The following is a 19,142-nucleotide window of genomic DNA, read 5'->3' as shown; positions in this document are numbered from 1 at the left end:
AGCAAAGCCCCCGCTGGCAGCAGGCTTGTACCAGAGCATGTGTCTGGACCTTCTCCCCCTTACCTCATTTACACAAATGTGAGTTCCCATGTATGAAAGGATTAATTTATTGATGCATTTATTTCTGTGTGTTAAAGCAGCAAACATGACTTGCAAGCAAAGTGTGTTGAGGACAGCTTGGCTTTGGCTAAAAAAAAAAAAAAAAAAAAAAAGAGATTCTTCCTTCCTCGCTGAGCACCTGTCTGCTGGCCCAGAGTTACTCACTTGAGATGTTCTGGAAAAATAAGGCAGTAACTAACACATGAAACACCTAGAGCTCAGCTCTAAGGTGCAGAGGTGGTAATATCTTGGGGAGGAGCATGGTACCAGAGTGCTGCCCGAAGATGGGGTGTCCCATCCTTGGGCTGGAAGCAGCTGCACCCCTCATTTCAGGAGCAAGGGGTGAGGGTGAGCCTGGCCATCAGTGTTGGACCCTGGGCAAGGGGAGATGGCAGCCTCCTTACCTGCTGATTGACGTGGATGCTGCTGGACCCAAAGGTGGTGGTCCCATAGCTTGTCACATAATAATGAGCACAGGGCTGCACTGGGGGCTCTTCCAGCTGTCCGGGCACTGTGGGGATTGGGGGGGGGGGCACCATCAGCACCTCAACTCCATGAAACCCTCTTCCCCCGAGCACTGTTGTGGCACAAACCCGGGACCATTTGGGCTCACCTTTGGGCAGGAGCAGCTCTGTGCCAAAGCGGTGCCCACATGTCCCACAGGTTTTAATGTCTTCCTTTGTCCTGCGGAGGAACAAGTCCCAAGAAGAAGAAGGAGCAGGACCTGCCCTCAGCACTTCCCATGGAAGAGGATGCCAAAGTTCCCTCTTTCCACCCTGACCTGGGGCTGCTGCCTTCCCAGGTGTCTGAGCACCTTCAGCTCTTTATGAAATGGGGGACATGCAGGCATCTGGCCAGAGTGGACATTATGTGCCTGAGCCCCAGCATCTCAATTTTTTTCATCTTTCCATGTTTGATTTTCCCCCACAAGTAGATGCTACCACCACGTAGCGACATGGGCTGCTATGGTCAGGAGAAGGGCAACATAGTGCTTGGTGAGTTTTGCAACTAATTTAATGGCTTTTTAGAAGCTGACCAGCCCCACTAGCATTGCAGTAGCAACCATCCAGCTCCAGCCCTCAGCTTGGAGGGGCACAATACATACGTACATGGCGTTTGTGCCATCCATGTCCGGCCAGATGAGTTCCGCAGGACAGCCAGCTGTTCGGCAAGGGCTCTTCACACACATGTGCAGCCCTGGCCACTCCTCAGCGAGCTTCTGGATGATGAACACAACTGCCATGAGGAAGTCCCAGGCAAACTGGAAACCTTCCAGGTAAAAAGAGACCATCTTGCTCACTCACAGCCATCCAACTGCAGCAGCCCAGGAGATGCTGTGGTGATGCATGCACCACTTCCAGCCCACCAGACCACAGCCAGAATGGTTGGACCAGCTTCAATTCTCAAGTTAACCAACGCCCATCAGCCTTCAAAGGAATTTAAAGATAGTTGGAAGAGCCCCCCCAATTCAGATGGCCCTTTTGCTTATCACCTGGAGACCTAGCCTGAGACTGTACTCTGCTGGGACCTTATGGGGAACGATGACCCATTGGCTCCCTGAGAAGACTGGAAACTCAGCTTTCCACTTTCATGTGATACCTTGAGAGGAACCCTGACCAGTTGGCATGGAGAAAGGGGAAATCTTTAATTGAACTGCTGGTGGACCCTGGCCAGACTAGGATATGTGACAGAGGCTTCTGGGAGCTCTGCCCAGTGGTGTAGGGGTGGTGGTGGTGGCACTAAGCAGAGACATGTGTTTGGGAGTCAAGAAATAAAGATCAGGGATCCTTACCTGTCCTTCCTGCTGGCTTTCTGCACCGGAGCTCCAGGTAGCTGTAGGCCCTCTGATTATTCTCTTTGATCAGCAGAGGTTTGCCATTGCATACGAGCAGGCAGGTCGCCTTGGCCACCCAGTGCGTGGAGTAGAAGGAGCAGGCTTTCACCAGGAACCTGCAAGAAGATTGCCTCTTAAGCCAAGAGCTGCTTCAAGCATTGGCCATCAGATAGACCTCTGGACACAAGTCAAGAACCCCACAAGGACAGGAGACCTTCCAGAAACTAGAACAGTCCCAGCAGCCATAAAAACTGGACCATCCTCAGGTGGGATTGGGAGCCCTCTGACTGCCTGGACGGGCACAGACTAGCCAAAAACCACCCCAGATGAAAGGTGAACCAGAAGGAGAGTGGTCCTTGCTCACATCCAGGGCTCCACCCATCTGTGGCAGAGCTGAGAAGCCACCCTGGTCTCCTGAGAGCCAGCCTCATGCCTCAGTTGATATGGTCTCAACAGCCAAGGGCTTGCTGACAGTTGTACTGGTGCTGTGCCGAGCAAGCCCCAAACTGTGCAGCCTCGTTGAGGGCTGGAAACCACTGCTTACCTCTGGAAGAAACCCTCAGGTATTTCAGGTGAGAAGTAGGCACGGATGTGGAGGTCCTCGGGGTGATCTCCTCCCCACACCTGAGAGACCTCTTCGGTCTGGTTCAGATAGGTTGGGAACAAGTACCAGGACTCGCCTTGGCCCCGCGTTGTCTCCCATGGCTTCCCGGGCACAAACTCACTGGCCTGTGGGTTGAGCACTTCAGCATGCCTCACCTCCAGGCAGAGCTCAAAGTGCTCCAGGAGGTTGAAGAGCTTCCCTCTCCCTCTGTGAGGCCTGTGTCCCATGATTTCCTCAAAGACATCCCTCATCCCTTCCAAACAGAGCTGGTGCTTTACCAAGGCACGCACGGCCCGGTGGCACAGCATTGCCTTTGACTTGAAGGTCCACACCCAGTTGGACCTGTCTCTGATGGTGGCATGTTCCCCAATCAGCGTATCCACGGAGATGCTCTCGAGCTGCTGGACTAGATGGTACCTCACAAGGAGCTAGGTGGGAAGAGGAGAGAAGAGGCAGCAACAGGAGGAGCTCAGCAAAGCTGCAGAACTTGGGCCCTGTAGAGAAGACGGTCCTGATCCCCATGCTTACCTTGAACATAGTTATTAGGAAGGTAGGCTGGAGAAAAACAGTGCTTTCCAGGTGCTTGATTTCCTCGTACCATACAACAAGCCCGATGCGGTGGAGGTACCGCAAGATGTCCTGGAGAAGCTCTCTGTCCAGGTTGGCCAGGTGCTCCCACTGGGAGAGTTTGCTGAGCAGATACTGGAGGTCCATCATGCCTAGAGGGAGACATGGGAGTTCAGCATGTAGCTCTCAGACACCAACACTCCAAGGCAGATGCTTTAGGGAACTAGCAAACACCAGCAACACCCAATGCCGCCACCCATGCTGTCCCTGGGGAAGCAGCTGGGACCAGTGCGATGATCAGTGGCTGTGGCCCAAAATGCTTTGCGCATTCTCAGCTGTCCCCCTGCCACCCTGCAGGTCCCATGGTCTTGCCTTGCCTCAGCAGTGCTAACAGCCTGCCAGGACACCAACAGAGCATCTGAAGAATGAGGGTAATATTGGGTTTGGTTTTTTTTTTTTTTTTCATTGTTTGAGAGAGCAGGTTTGTTTCCAGCCAGAAAAACCTCAGATTGCCAGTTAAACCTCAGATTACCGTTTAGTCATGCAGCAAGACAGGCAACAAAGCCTGGTTTATCTCCACAAAAGAAAAGCATTTGCTCCTCATCCTCTGATCCTACAATGGCCAAGGGAGCCAGAGATGACACTTGGTGCTGGTGGTGTTCATACCTGCTTTAGGTACATAAGTGAGGAGCTGGGGCTACCAGTCCTGCTAAGAGACAGGTATGGGCCATTAAATAAAAGTTAGCAGGACGTAGGTTTGGAAACTACACAGAAGCATTAAAGCTACGGAGCTCTTTCCTGCAAGATATTTAAATTGCTTATATAGGGCAAAGGGGAGAAGGAACAGCATTACTGGAAAGAAACAAACCAGACATTGTGGCCAGCTGGGGTACCTCCAGCCACAGGTTGGTAGAGCCCCCTAGTGAAGACACGCTTGGCCTTTTCCTGTGCTTTTCCCTAGGCACCTGCCTTGGGGGCAGATGCTCGCAATGACAGGGCTGGGTGGTAGCAATTAATGCTCCAGCAATAACACTGCAAGGTCTTCAGCAGCAACCTCCAACACCACGCGAGTGGGGCCAGAAAGTGCAGCAAGCACTGGAGGACCTGTCCCAGCCGCAGGACAGCAGGTCTTCCCAGGAAGGTGCAGCAGGGGTAATGGACCACTCACCATGGTCTGCCATCTCCTCGCTCTGTGCAATATCTACAATGGCAGCTTCCACCTGCCTGTAGATGGGTGGCAGCACTCGAACGACCTCAGGGAAGAGCTCCTCATTCTTCACATGCTCCAGAATAGTGGCCTCGAGCTTTTTGATATCACGGTGATCTCTGCAGTTGACAGCAACTAAGTTTAAGATCTGGAAGAGAGAAAGGACACACCTGCTAAAAGCACATCCAGAGGAGTCTTTTAGCCTGTGAGGTAAAGGAGGGACCTAATGCCAAGGAGGTCACCAAGGATGGGACACACTGCTGGCTCAGCTACTGAGCGTGTTTCTTTCACATCTTCGGTCTGTAGCAGTTCCTGGAAAATCACATGGGGATGGTAAATACCCCCTCACATTCCTCCCCAGGCACTTGCTACAAGCCACAGGAGGAGATGCCCATCACCAAGGAGGGACAAGGACCCAGCAGGTCACAGCCAGGGGTTACCATGTCCATCCCAGCTCTGGGGAGCGGCTGCAGTAGCAGCCTGATGCATTAGTAACATGCTAGGTCACCATCATTAGTAACATGCTAGGCTGCCAGAAATAACAGGGTGACCACAGACAGGAAGGAACCACAATAATCTCAGCCCTACGGTTAACGTGCAGCTCTCCATCTCCTTCAGCCTCTCCCACTGGTCCATGTAAAACTCGGGCTCCTTGCTGCCCTCCAGGTTGTCAATGAAGTGAGCAAGGTTGCTTTTTCTCTCTGCCAGCAGGGCCACAATCTTGGCCATGATGTCGTGCCTCTTCTCGTCCACCTCCTCCTTCCGGCAGCAGTCCACATGGGTTCCCACAGGAAGCACCACTGAGTTTGGGACTCGCATGAACAGGTTGTTGATCCAGAAACCGACGAGTTCCTTGAAAATCTTGTCATTAGTTTGGTACCTGGGGAGGGAGAGAAAGAAAATCCCAAACTCACATCTAACCGTCTGGATCTCCAGCCAATTTCTACCAGCACAGGCCTGACCATGCACCCTGTGCTGTCCCAGGGGCTTACTGGAGAAGATCTCAGATCTCCTAAGCTGTCATGGGCCGTATCCAAGCTCATCCTTAAGTTTCCCATCCTTAAGCTAAGCTAGTTAAAGGTATGGGGTGTAGCAGAGTCTGTCCCTGCTGTGGATGGGCGCATCCCTCTGTACCACAAAGCCCAAGCTTGATGCTCCCTCCACATTCAGGGAGCACCACAAGATACAGGAGGGCTCATGGAGGTATTTCCAAGGCAGAAAGCAAAGCTGTTTAGACAGGGATCAATTATCACATAAGGAGTTAAAGCTCATCTAACCCCTCAAAACAGAGGGCTTTGGTCAGGTGATGACAGATCTAGTGGCTTAATTAAAAGACTGATCTGCAAAAAGGGAGAGAGGGAGAGTTAGCTACTCCAGCAGTAAGAAGATCAGGCATCAAGGTCCAATGGAAATGGTGTGAACCCACACAAGGGAAAGCTTCTCCAGCACCTTTATTTCCTTCTCCCACTCCACTTTGAATCCAAACCAGCTCAGCACTTACATGTGGAGATTGATGACAAGGATGACAAGTGCCTGTGGGGTGATGAACACATGGTGAGTCATGTAGTACTCCAGCTGGCCGGCAAAGTCCCAGAAGAGAAATGTGAAATCCTCGATCCGGAACTCACTGATCTCTATCCCAACTGTTCGCTCTTCCATGGGCACCAGTTTGGTTTGCCCTTGCTTCAGACTTTTGCAGATGGTGGACTTCCCTGCCATCGAGGCCCCCAGGAACATGGTCTTGACCCTCTTGTCCTCCTGCCCTGAACCAGGTTGAAGCTGGCTGAAGTAATTCCGGATCTGCTGGATGCCACCAGCACACACCTCACTGGGTGGCTCCCGGAGAGGGTTCCCATTGGCCTTGAACATTTTCAGGGATTGCCCCTGGAAGAGGTCCTTGGGGAGCTGGCGAAGGGCATTATTCTGCACATGGAGCTCCTGTAGGTGTGCCAGCTGCAGGACAGGCTGGGGGAAGGTACGGAACAGGTTGTTGGAGATGTTGAGGTACTGGAGGCTGCCTCGACAAGCTGCCAGGTCCCTGGGGAGGGCACTGAGACGGTTGTTGTTCAGTCGCAAGTGTTTAAGCCTGGGGAGATGGGAGAAAACCCCCTCTGGGATGACCCGGATTTGGTTCTGGTTCAGCTCAAGTTTCTCTAAACAGACCAGGCTCTGGATTTCATTGGGAAAGTCCACAATCTCATTCTTAGACAGTATCAGCTTCTTCAGGTTGCAAAGCTTAGAAATGCCAGTGATGCTCCTGAGCTTGTTCCTGTCGAGGTCAAGGCTCTCCAGCACGGGGTTGCTCAGTACTGCTGGGGGCAGCACACGCAGCCTCTGGGTAGAGAGAGACACTTCACGCAAACCATCTTCCTGCTCCTGACCTGGACGCATGGGACGGGGAAGGTGGTTAGAGAGACTTTCCCCCTTTGAGTTGCAGACCATTTTTTCCCTCGAGCTCTGCATGACTTTGGTATCATTTCAGCCAGCAAAAACAGAGCCAAAACACAGGAGCTGGTTCAACAGCATGACTACAGCTGCAGCTTGAGCAGCTCGAGCAGCTCCTGTGTCCTATCAAGAGAGGATCCAAAGCCGAGGCACAAGGACCTTGGCTGGGCCTGAAGACACAGCAAGAAGTGGTGCCCACCAGATGTTGACCTGTAGCCCAAGCATCATGTTACCAGCTTTGCTCTCATTAAAACCCTGCGAGGGCTCCAGCTGCAGATGCATCTACCCCAAAAACGGCAGGTTTCTAATCCCAGCAGGTTGGCAGGGCAGAGCAGATGTCAGGAGGAGAGCTGCTCTCCAAACAACTTGCCTAGCCTGCCCTCAGCTCTCAACCACAGCTGGGGAGATGCACTGAGGCCAGGGCTAGCGAGTTCAGACACTTCCTCTCTCACATCCTCCCCTTGCTCCAGATGTGCACTGCAATTCCCTGCAGAGATACTCTCAGCCCTGGGAGACTGGAGGAATAACACAGGGACAGTGGGGTCCCCCACAGGACAGGGTGCACAAGAAGGGACACAGTGATGGCCAAGAACATGCCCAAAAAGAGGGTGTTTGGAGCACAGAGGTTTGCAGGCAAGAAAGAGTGCCAGAGGGATGTGGGATGTGGATCACGCAATAGTAGAACAAAACATGGTCAGATTTGCTTTCCTCTCTGTTTCGCTTCCTCATCACATGATGCAGAGCCCAGCATCCTCTTGTGCAAAGCACCCTGCTCAGGACCATCATCAGTTCTCAGCATCACCATCTAAACCTGGGATGTACAAGTCCAGCAAGAAAGCAAGCTTTCACCCTCTCCCAAACACCTGGTCTCTCCTCCACCACCATCAGCAAGACAAGGGCTCCCACCACTGCTCTGAACCAGAGCGGCGAAGAACCGGGACAACTACTCACAGGCTCTGGGCTGTGTCATGGCCCTGCAGCGTGGCACCGGCTGGATCCTCCGCGTCACTCAGCCTCCCCCTTTCGTTTCCTCCTCTTGTTTTGCTCCCCGCCTCCACAAGCTCTGCCTTGCCAACCCCACCCTCTCTTTCTTCATCCATCCTCAGAGCAGTTCCTAACAACCCAAGCACCTCTGGTGAGATACCAGGGCCATGGGTGTGTCCTGAAAGCAGCTCTAGACGTCACCTATGAGACAAAGATAGTGGCAGAGTAGCTCCTGAGTCAACTTCTTACAGCAGCATCCCTGCCTTTGCTAAAGGACCTTTCGGTGTTATCACTGTTGCAGAGGAGGGAAAGGACACTAACAAGAGGTTATACTACTATCAAACTGCTGCACATGTCGAATAAATAATATTTCTTCCCTTATAGAGATGGCAGCATCTGATCCAAGAGGGTCAATTAGAATTTAAAAAAAAAAAAAAAAGAATGCAAATAGTATAGACAGTATACTAGAACTGGTTTCTAGAACATGCCAGAAGAGGCATTTTTTGGTAGGTTTCTCATTGCCTCTCCCAAGGGGCAGCTTACAGTTTGATGGATTTATTTTTAATGGTAGACAGAATGAAAGAACCAGTATTCTTGCTCACCTAACTTCAGGGGAAAGCACGTGCAGAAGGAACAAACCAGATTGACATTGTCTTCCTGGTCAGCGAAGTTGGTTCTATTATTAGGTCAAGCTTTGTTTTTCACATCACTTACTCTTTTTCACTCGTGCAGGGAGGTTATTCCAGAATTATTACTCTGATACGTCCGAAGGTGCCCAATTTCCAGCCGAAGCGTGTTCACAATTAGATCATCTTCTCTCATTCTTGTGCCAACAGTGCCATAAACATTTCTGAACTATCAACAGTGTTTGCATTTACAACCCCACACGCATCTGCTAGGTATATATTCTAGCTACAAGTTTAGCTTTAAAACTAAAGTTTCTCTTTCAGCTATTCTTTTGCAGTCTTAGTGAGCCTTTTTTCCAAAATCTTCAAAGAAAGCCCAAAGTTATTAATCCCTTATACTCCATCCAGGCTGCACTTTCATACAGGAAGCAAACAGAGCCAGGGAAGATCAACTCCAAAATGCTCAGGACTCATCCATAAACACTTCTGTAGTATGGTGAATGATGGAAGTGAAGTGTTGTGCCAGTCCAGACAGTACTGGTATACAGGCTTGTGTTGTTTAAATTAAAAAAAAGAAAAAAAAAAGAAAAAAAAAAGAAAAAAAAAGAAAAAAAAGTCCCCTAGCTAATTGCTTGGAACCACAGACAAAATTACAGTATGCAGACAAAAATCCTACAACTGAAATCACAGTTCACTGAAAAGTTAGGAATGCCAGCAAGGGATCAAAAGATCCTGCTGTTTGTGAGTTTTCCTATGCTCACCAGGGAAAAAAAAAAAAAAGCTGCAGTTATTTTAAAACTCACCCCCCAGAGCCTAATTGTTTTCTCTTTGAAGACAAGCAGCAAGACTATCCTCGAAGAGGGCCATTTCCAAGTGCACTGTAAGAGGGTAGGAAAGCCCTCACGTAAGAAGTGTTGCTGCCATCTGGTCCAACAGGCCAAGTACATTCAGTTCCTGTTGAAGGAAAAGCCAGTTTCTGAGTTGTAATTTACTGGTTTTCTCCTCAGCTTCCCTGTTAAATGTCTTCTCCCTAACATGGTTAGATGGGGAATGATACTTTTTGTCAGGTTCACGGGTGCTGAATATCTTTGTAAGTGACTGTATTTCAGATGATTGCTTACATTACATGCAGACAAGGAGTGCTTTTAAAGAAAGCAAGATGAAGTCAGTATGTGTGCTGGACTCCTTTGCTTCTTGATAGGAAAACCAGTCCTCCTACAGAGGAGGAGGAGGAATAATTATTTATCCAACTCCAATCCTCTTCTAGAAACACAGTATCCCTTATGCAAGAGCCAAGTGTGCAGGTTTATACAGAATAGTCAGGGCAAGAGTCAGCTGTAAGACAAAGGACACCTGCTATAGGACTAAAACCATTCAAAATAACTTTATAAATTCTGTCACATTTCTGCTTTGTACATCAGTTCAACCTTATCCCTCCAGCTTGTTACTGAAAATTCACAACGCTTGCTTTTTGCTTTACTTTTTTCCTGAAAGGCAGAAACAAAACCAGCCATCAGTGCATTATTTACACAAGTGCAACACAGTCTCCCACCCCAAAATTAAACTTTTCACTAACAAGATACTTCCAACAGAACGTAAATAAACACCACAGCTTGAGCAGTGTTTCTGAAGTCAGTTTATAAAGGTTAGCTCATATCTGCAATCCCCAAAATGACAGAGCGAGTAAAGCTTCGCTCACCATCGAACAGGCTAAAAATACAACATTTCAAGTATTAAATCAGAAGCTTCTAAAGACAATCCATATTTTGATAAATAAACACAAGGGAAACAGTATACAGCTCTCAATATACTGTATATGAAAAGTGGTGTCCAGTTTCAAACTTTTAGCACGACAGGTGCACAGCCCAAAAATGTGATCAAAGTAACCCTGAAAACTGTAGCAATCCAGGAGTCCCAAACATTTCTCTCTTCTGTGTTTCCCCTCGAATTACTCTGCTGGTCTGAGGCATTTGATCGTTTAGTTCTACATCTGTAGGTAATAAAAAAACCCCCCAAGTTCATTGCCATATGGAAACAATTCAAAAGAAGGTTCCGCAGCTAAGTCCTGTTATAATCTTACTTCTCTGCACTTTATTTTCAATGAGATGCAACTGTAGATATATTATTCCCTCTAGCATAGTGTTCACAGCCAGAATAAGTTCAGTCCAAGTCATGCTGTGGCTTGCTCTCAGTTTTCCACTTCACGTGTATCTTCACTGTCAGATTTCTTATGTTTCCTCATATGTTTGTATTTTTCCACATATGCCTTCACCAGATTAGCTACCTTCATAGGGTTGATCTCTCCACTTTTGCTGTGGCAGATCTAGAAGGGATTAGAAAAGGCATTTGATCAACTAACAGTATTACAGCAGTTCAGACAGGCCACAGACAAATGACAGAGAAGCCCCAAGCTTCCCAAGGGAATTGATTCCTATGTAGGCCCTTGAGTCTCATAGCAGGATACATAAAGCAGAAAACTCAACAAGGACAAGAGTAGTATTTTACTTCAAGGATTCCAGAAATGGCCCAGGACTTATCTACTGAGCACCAACTGAATGTAGGAGCATCTCTGAAAGCAGAATTATTCGTTTTTACTACAGGCTTCTCCATTCAGTCAGTTTTACACAATACATGGTAACCAAGGAAGTGTTGATTTCGAGGAAGTGAGGCTCAGATTAAGAGAATCTGGCAGTTTTGAGGGCCCATTTTGAGACACAGGAGAAAGACAATGGACCCTACAAAAAACTTTATCAGTGTTCAGAGAAGAGTTCAACAGTGACTTCAGCAGCAATTGGTGTTGCTCAGCTCTCCTACAAACCACACCTGAGGTTCATAGGGGTCACGTAGAAGATATGAAATTGCAGCCATTACCTCAGGAATTTTGATTTATGATGGAATTGCTCAGTGATAGCAAGAATGCAGAGCAGAGAGAGAATACAGTTCTCCAGGGTATCACTTAAGTGCCTTGACCATAAGAGCACTTACTTGCTCTCACAAGACAACATTTACCTGCTGATCAGGTCTTTTTTAGCCATGATCTGGTCAGCACTAAGATCTGAGACAAAAGTCGACAAAAGTCAACATCAGCCAAATTGCAAGGCCCTCTTCCAAAGTTCAGGGACACCACAGATGCTCAAGGAATTAACACACAAAGTATTTTCTCACTTTATGAGAGACAGTTTGACAATTCTGGCCAAAGTTCTTAATGAGAGAGATTTGACCATTCTCCCCCAAGGCATGTACCATGTCACATTTCAGCTCGGGCAGCTTAAGCTTAGCAATGTTCTGGACCACTGAAAACACAATCTTCTAAAAGGAACGGTCTGACAGCTCTCATCAATGGCACCACTCAGTCCTGCTTTAAGGCAACTATTGCTTCACCACACTGCAGAGCATGAGTCAGAGTCCAAAGATCTGCGACTCAGTTACAGCATGTAAATGCTGAAGCTGGCAAGTGCAATCCAAAGTACTGCCACTTATCTAACATCTGCACAGCTCCTCCTCTTCACTTCATTTCACTGTCACCTTACCTTTTGCACTGCTTTTCGAAGAATGTTCTTGTACTCCTCCTTTGTAATCTCCCTCTTCTGGTAAAAAGGTTTAATAGCAAGTTTCACTTCTTCCACAGCCCTTTCCTGCATATGAAGCTTCTTCATGTACTGCACAGCAAAGAGAAGTTCATTACCTTGTGCTTGAGAATGGTTTCTGAATCCATTTTTCTCAGAAACACTCTAAATGAAAATCCTAGTTTCACAATTTCAACGACCCACAATTTCAAGTAAGAGCTAGCCTCGAAGTGATTTCCTTTACTGTAAATTGCAGTCTTGAAATAAATACCAGTTTGCGCTATGAGGAACCCTTTTTTATGTAATATTTATTCTACGTCTTAGAGAATTATGTTTTAAGCAACTACAATGTACACTTATTAATTTTGGTCTCCTTCCCTTCCAACAGCTCTGAAGTAAACATACCTTCATCAAAAGGTATCAGATTCTAAAAGCAGCAAGTCATAGCTGTGAATACAAAGCTTCAGATAGCTCTAAAGGCATTCTGAAAATTGCAGAGTTGCCTATAAATTAAGGATTATAGATGACATCAGAACATTTTATCAAACACATTCATAAAAATTGCTGCTCATAAACGGAGGTTCAGTGGGAAAGGTATCCCAATGTTTTGTTTTGTGGTAGAAAGTAAAGTAATTGGCTATGAAGTTTTTGTTCCTGTGTTAACATCCACTATGCTTAGAGCAGGTGGTCTGTACAGCAAACCTAAAACTGAGCAGCAAGGGACTAGCACTGCAAAACCTTCAAAGTATTTCACTATCTTTGCATTTCAGTGCTGATAAGCAGCAAGATACAGTCCTACCTCTCTATAGGACTGTTACGAGAATTGACTTTAATTTCAAAGCTGGAAGGAAAAGGAGAAAAACAGGTGTTTAGAGAAACTTGGACGCTCTGGCTTCTGGAAAGTCCCTTCCAAACATTCATGCAAGAAAGTTTCAGAACTTTAAGAACGTATCTTAGATGGTTTAATCCCTCTCTGTCTTACTGCAATAAAGCAGTAGAAAGTGGAACCATCAAATGGAGTAAATCCCAAAACAAGTCAAAGAAAGGATTGCTTGCTGCTCCTGAGTTACACAGTCACAAAAAACCCAATAGTGACAACAAGGGCTGGGAAAATACAGTACAGAGAAAGTTAAAAACCCCCAAACTTTAAAAGTTCAAATGAACAACTCATTAATGTTATGCATTTGCTACTTGATAGCATTCACTCACTTCCTCGTTTTTTGTTTTATCCACTGGAGGTTTGGGTGCTTTGATCTTATCTTCTGCATTTCCAACAGAAGCAGCTTGGATTCCTGGTTCAGAGGCAGTAGCCAGGCTGCCCGGCTCCGGAGTCAGGCTCTGTCCTGCCATGCAGCCAAGCACTGGAAGACTACCCTGCATGATAAACTGAACCGTGGGCTGGCTGACAGGGGCATAGGGGGGAAGGCTTGAGGGCAAAGGTGGCGTCAAAGGTATATTTTGACAGTACACCTGTGAAACAGATAGAATTTTGTAAATGCTTGTACTTACAAGAGATCAGGATTTTCAGAGCACCTTTTATCCACACAAACAGGCAAGTCATTACTAGTTCAAATCATGGAGGCTAACATCCCAGCCCTCAACTAGGTCTCTGCGCACCGGGAACCAGCATCAGCCCCACGCAGACTGATGGCACGGACCAATGCCACCAGGCCGATTTTTACAGCCTGATCACAATCAGAGAGAAGCTCACAGCTTCTCAAACAGCACCATCTTTCTGCAAGTTACTGCTGAAAACAGAAGCTGCATGTATAGAGCAGAATTAAAAGAAAATGTTCTTCTTCCACTGTAAGGACCACCAGAGAGATTAAATGATTAGAGGATTGCTGAGGTGTATGGGCTACATGAAATGTACCACACGCAGAGGAAGGCAAACTCTGCCATGAGAGGAGGGTGTTGCACAACGAGGGCACAGATGAGGTGGGATGCCTTCTGTGACACTTGGGTGCCAGAATAGGAACCAACCTGAGAGGAATCTAGATCAGGAAACATAGGCTCAGGAATCATATAATTGGTTGGAGGAGGCTCATTGAACTGCACCTGATTTAACGTTTGGTTCAAGTCCTCTGCTTTCCAGGCCCCTTCTTTTGCTCGCTGAAGTTTGTAAAACGGCATCCCTAGGTTCCCCAAGAGAAGGAAAAAAAAACATTTAAGAACAAATTAAACCTAATAGATCAAAGATTCAAAGCCAAATATGTTTTAAAAAAATAAAAGGCTCTAACAACAAAGTTAGCTACAAAAAGATTTTGTTTAGCAATCACCAGTGTTTTAAAGCTTCTGATAATAGAAGACTTATCATTCCCTTGAGCAATTCCTTTTTACTGGGTTTCCATGAGAGTAACCAAGGAGAACCACAGAAGCAACTCTGTCAACACACAAAGCACAGGGTCTCAAGCCAAACTGTTTCTAGCAGTTTTGGCTTAGCAGAGCTCACAGGAGTGAGCTACAGAGATTTGTCACGCTCCTCAGTTCCGAGAAATATTTATAAATTCTGAAGGCAAACCAAACTGTTCTAGTTAACTGCAGAATGGGTGGAACATGGGCTGCCAGTTCAGAGATCGGGTTGCAATACATACTTCACGGCTGAACAAGCTGCCGCTAGCTAGCTGAGTTGTGCTGACAGCACGCCCTCTCCAATTCATTAACACAGCTCACCTCATGGTTTCAACAAGTGCAAAATGCCAGCTCTCAGGACTGGAAGCCACAGGATCACCCCAGCTCAGATGACAGAGCTGTTACACTACAACCAGGTTTAGCCAGGCACCAAACACCTAAGCCTTATACAGCTTGCTTGAACTGCTGTTTCTCTTCCAAAAAGAGAGACTTACTTGGAGCTTTTCCAGCAGACAACGTGCCGCTTTCTTCCTCTTGAAGATTCCAGGTAACTCTTTTCACTGGTGCTTTCGATTTCAACACAGGATTCTGAGGTACCACCTCCAGTTCAGGCTTACTGAAATTACTGGGTTTCTCATTTGACACAAGGCACTCATCTTTAACCTCCTTCACACAATCTGTTACTTTGCTTTTGGATAAGCTTTGAAGTGGTGCAGTCTCAGTCGGAGCATGCACAATAACTTCCTTATTTCGGGGTGGTTCCATCAGAGATGGACATAATGCAGTATTTTCTATTTTAACTGTAATCTCAAGGTTTGTATTGCTACAGGTACCAAGCACTGCTGGATCACTACTACTCATTAATTCTGTTTCAGCAAAAGAATCCACATTGCTGATTGGAACACAAATGTTTGTGATCTCTGGCACAGGGAATGCAGTTTCACTGGTCACTTCCTGACAGATGGGCTCCATCTTTATAGTTTCTTGGGCCTCTTTCAGTTGAGCCGGGGTCTCAGCCTGTATTTCCTCAAGTTTCACGTTTGGTTGGATGGTTATGGAAAGGTCTTCTAGTACTAGCTCCTCCTTTGGCTCTTGTTTGAAGGAATGGGGTTGCTCCAGACAACTGGACGTATTTTCAATTGGAGGCTTTTGATCCTTTTCTGGTGGAGGAGGAAGCGAGGTCTCTTTTGATCTGTGTTTTCTTTCTTTGGAACATGATCTTGATCGTGGTCTTTTTTCCTTTGATTTGCTGCTTTTGTGCTCCCGAGATCGAGATGCAGACCGAGACCGAGACCTCCACTTTCTCCTCTCCCGAGACCTGGATCTCGATCTCTTTCTGTCCCTTGACCTCAAGCTACTATCTTTATCATACGTCTCATAGCTTTTGTCTCTCCTGTGTTTCCGCCTTTTAGTCCTCTCGATGCTATGCGATCGGGAACGTTCCCTCCGTCTTGATCTTGATCGAGACCTTTTTTTCCTTTTCCTATTTTCATGAAACTCAGAAGTACTTCCAGGACTACCTGAATGCGACCTAGACTTCCTTCTCTCCCTAGACCACGAAGTTTTTGCCTTTTTATCCTTGGTTTTATCCTTAATTTTCCTTTTTTTAGATCGTTCGTGACTGCTAGAACGATCAGTAGAAGACCTCCTGCTCTTGGGTTTCAATGTGTGTGTTTTGCTATGCTCTTCTCCACCTGACCAAGAGGTAGATCTGGAGCTTCGGTCCCTTGAGTGTGTTCTATCCCTAGACCCTGACCGGGATCTCTTATGCTCTTTGCTAAGTGCCTTTTTCCTTTTCATCTTCTTCTTGCTTCGGGAGCTGGAGTTCGAACAGGATCTTGAACGTGACCGCCTCTCTGTTTGTTCTACTTTTTGGACTTTCTGCTGCCCATCATTCTTTGAGGGACTATCTGGTTCTAGTTTCACATTAATATTAGGTCTAATTAATTCTTCAGCATTAAAGAACACATTAGGGCCCTCTCTGCTTTTCTCCTTTAAAAACTCTGCATGAGAAATTTGCTTAACAGCAGATGATGTGCAAGGACTGCTTAGAAAGTCTTCCTCATCCATATTGTCTCGTTCCTCTGTATCAGAGATCTGTTCTACAATCCTGCTTTCTGCTGTCACGTCATCATGAGACTCTGTGTTACTAGGTGGTACGTCAGAGTCAGTCCCAGATCCAAATATATTTTCTACCATGTAAGGGGTGAAACGACGGACAGTTTGAAATGTTTGAACTTTTGGATTTTCAATGGAAATAGTCCTGGTAATATTAGTTAGTGGGATGCCTGAGCCAAGCCTTTCAGGACTGCTGCTTGCTGAACTCGAGTCTGATCCTGTTGGCTCAAAAGGATCATATATTTCACTTTTGACCTGCTTTTTCTTCACTGAGAAAAGAGGTGAAGGACTTTCTTTCTGTTGCACTTTGTCATCCACAGGGCGGAAGGTGTTACAAAATCCTGGGCTAGACAGTCTGCTGGGATGCCCTGCGTTTCCAGGAATATTGATTTTAAAACTCTCAAAAGAGCTTGGGCCTTTGCTCCTCGAAGCACTCAGTAGTGATGAACTGCTATAGGCGCCTGTATTGGTAGAAAAAGACACCCCGCTTGTACGCGTTTGTTGCTGAGATTCCTTGGCATTTGACTTCTGACTCTCCATCTTGCTACCCCTTCCTGGCTGATTAGTGCTCTCTTTGCCAGTCAGCTGGGTTATACAGGAGCTGGGGATGTCACTCCTTTGGCTTCCTGAGGGTTCTGGCTCCACCTGCTTGCTGCTGGTTTCCTTTTTAATCTTTGGTATCCTGGGAAGCTCAAAGATGTCAATTCTCTTGGGAGGTGGTTTTAATGGCTGCCTCACGGTTACAGCTTTTGAGTCAGAATTCAAGTCACAGCTCAGGGGCTTTGAAGATGAGTCAGCGGGTGCAAAGTTTTTAGAGTTTCCATTAAATCTGGGCATTTCATCTAACTTGGATCCATGCCTGCTCAGAGTAGCTATATTCTGAGTCTGAACAGACCTGGGTGTCATTGAATATTCTGATTTTACAGTTGCCTTTTCTGATGCAGTCTGTGCAGGGTTTGCTGCAGGCTCAATCCTGCTCAGTGAGGGTGAAGGCAATGAAAACAAGCTTGAGGAGGAGGGTCTGGTGTGAGTACTCAGCCCCGAGGAAACTGAAGGTCCAGCAATGGAGCTGCTCGCTGTGGTCCCTGAGTGCACTGTACTTGGTTGGGTATTATGTCCTGAACTATCATCCACTCTTGAGTCGTTCGCTGATTTTCTATGAAGTGGAGCTATGGCACACAAGCAAACAATTAAGCTTTTCAGTACATATCTGGACATTTTCCCCCAACATTAAAAGAAGTACTGAGCTAATTATTTTAAGTTCCACTTTGGTTTGCAGACATACCACACAGTAATAAGGCAGTCCAATAGTTCTTGCGTTCAGATGCTCAAGGTTTAATGCAAATCAACTGCATCTTTGAGGTAAATGCTAATGTTTAGGAAATAAATTACTGTGTTCTGTAGGTATCACCAGATTTGTGTTTATTATCCTGTAGTTGCTGATTGATAAAAATTGCTATAACAGAGGATGTTATAGGTACTTATTTTAAGAATAAAACTTTAAGTTTCAATTTGAAGAGATTCTTTCCAAATAAAACCATGCCAAGGAAAGACACAGCTGAAGATGCTAGCACGTATTCTAGAGCTCTACTTTTGCAAAGAAACTTCCTGCCAAGGTCCTCATCACTGCTCTTCAAACCGAAGTGTGTTTCACAGGCATGGCAGCAATGCATGTCAAATGCCAGAAGAGTTGGGTACTAAGATATCTCTGCTTTATTCAGTCCTCCATTTTTTTGTAACAAAGCACAAAACTACAGTGCAGCACTTCTGAAAGAATAAAACTACCTTTTAAAACCAAAATCCTCCAGTAACATCTCAGCTCTACAATTAAAACAGAGATTAAGTAACACTATTTCAGACCATATGTAAGAATCTTATTAGACAGATTACTGCTGGCAACTACTGAATCTATCCTACGTATTCAAATGCTCGATAAGAGTATCTCTACGTTTGAAGCTATGCAGTCTGTAGGACCAGGGCAGATGTGGATGAAACAAAGAGGCTAATTGCACTATGAAGTGCCAAACCCTTACCTGCCTTCTTTGCTGTCAGCGAACCATCTCTGTTGATGACCACCTCCGAACTACTCATCATGAGAAAGCTCTGTCCAGACAGGATACTTCCCAACAGATCAGGCACAGGGGCAGCCTCTGCTTCTTGATCAGGACTCAAGGCAGGTACACTGCTTCTGCATGTTTCAGAGGGGTTATATTTCCTTTACTCTTACAGCACTTGTTCTATACACACACATTACATTAAAAAGAAACCAAAATCAAGGGCATAAACAGAGGTCAGCCAGGGAAGTTCACTTGTAGTTTTGGCTTCACTAGAGTCATTCAGCCCCAACTCTCTCTGACAAACTGAAGGTGAAGCTTTTACTGACTTCCCACAGGAACACCACACGATAGGAAAGCACGTAATCATACCAGAGACCTTCAGTAAGCAAATGCTTTTCCTCTTATTTAAGAGCAGTGCTCACTGTGTTGTGTATCAAGATTAACTTTCCAGTGCATTTAAGATGCATTTTTGAAGCGTAAAGTATTATTCATCACTTCAGAGATACCTCCATCCCAGCTGCCTCTCTTCCTCCCACCAAATCATGATCACAAATGTATTCCTTAGGCCTACACTGCCTAAAACTCATGCAGCTTGAACCAGTGTTTAGCACCAGTCAGAATACACATAGATGCCTACTGGTAGGGTAGCTAAGAGCATGGCATAGGAGGAATTACACTGTAAA

At 46.4% G+C, this 19,142-nt stretch overlaps 2 protein-coding genes across 4 annotated transcripts in view; both read right to left on the bottom strand.

Annotated features, from left to right (window-relative positions):
* Positions 1–91: 91 nt before the first annotated feature.
* LOC104643996 (malignant fibrous histiocytoma-amplified sequence 1 homolog) lies at positions 92–7,856 on the bottom strand. The gene is made up of 11 exons (XM_075753025.1): positions 7,708–7,856; positions 5,813–6,397; positions 4,900–5,191; positions 4,273–4,459; positions 3,066–3,256; positions 2,478–2,965; positions 1,892–2,049; positions 1,209–1,368; positions 713–783; positions 504–610; positions 92–274 (listed from the first exon to the last, which is right to left on the bottom strand). The coding sequence occupies exons 1-11, from the start codon at positions 7,854–7,856 to the stop codon at positions 257–259; spliced, it is 2,406 nt and encodes an 801-aa protein (XP_075609140.1). The 3' UTR covers positions 92–256.
* A 2,131-nt stretch (positions 7,857–9,987) lies between these two features.
* The window catches only part of PHRF1 (PHD and ring finger domains 1), a 31,559-nt gene continuing 22,404 nt past the window's right edge, over positions 9,988–19,142 (bottom strand). For all 3 annotated transcript variants that reach the window (XM_075754845.1, XM_075754847.1, XM_075754846.1), the window contains 6 exons: positions 18,436–18,590; positions 14,779–17,571; positions 13,991–14,067; positions 13,142–13,402; positions 11,897–12,025; positions 9,988–10,689 (listed from right to left, as the gene is read on the bottom strand). In XM_075754845.1, the coding sequence (XP_075610960.1) occupies positions 10,555–10,689; positions 11,897–12,025; positions 13,142–13,402; positions 13,991–14,067; positions 14,779–17,571; positions 18,436–18,590 (3,550 nt within the window). In that variant the 3' untranslated portion in view covers positions 9,988–10,554. The remainder of the gene's footprint in view (positions 10,690–11,896; positions 12,026–13,141; positions 13,403–13,990; positions 14,068–14,778; positions 17,572–18,435; positions 18,591–19,142) is intronic.

This window comes from Balearica regulorum, chromosome 5 (genome assembly GCF_011004875.1).
Source record: "Balearica regulorum gibbericeps isolate bBalReg1 chromosome 5, bBalReg1.pri, whole genome shotgun sequence".
In the NCBI taxonomy this organism is placed as follows: Eukaryota; Metazoa; Chordata; class Aves; order Gruiformes; family Gruidae; genus Balearica; species Balearica regulorum.
The sequence above is the reverse complement of the archived record's forward strand: the minus strand, read 5'-3'. Positions and strand labels throughout refer to the sequence as shown.

Bases quoted from the DNA above. Each gene is read 5' to 3' on its own strand.
- LOC104643996 (XM_075753025.1), bottom strand. From the start codon at position 7,856: ATGGATGAAGAAAGAGAGGGTGGGGTTGGCAAGGCAGAGCTTGTGGAG. The intron at 1,369-1,891 runs GTAAGGATCCCT...TTTACCTGGAAG, and splicing joins AAAGCCAGCAGGAAGGACAG to GTTTCCAGTTTGCCTGGGAC. The intron at 611-712 runs GTGAGCCCAAAT...CAATCCCCACAG, and splicing joins AGAGCTGCTCCTGCCCAAAG to TGCCCGGACAGCTGGAAGAG.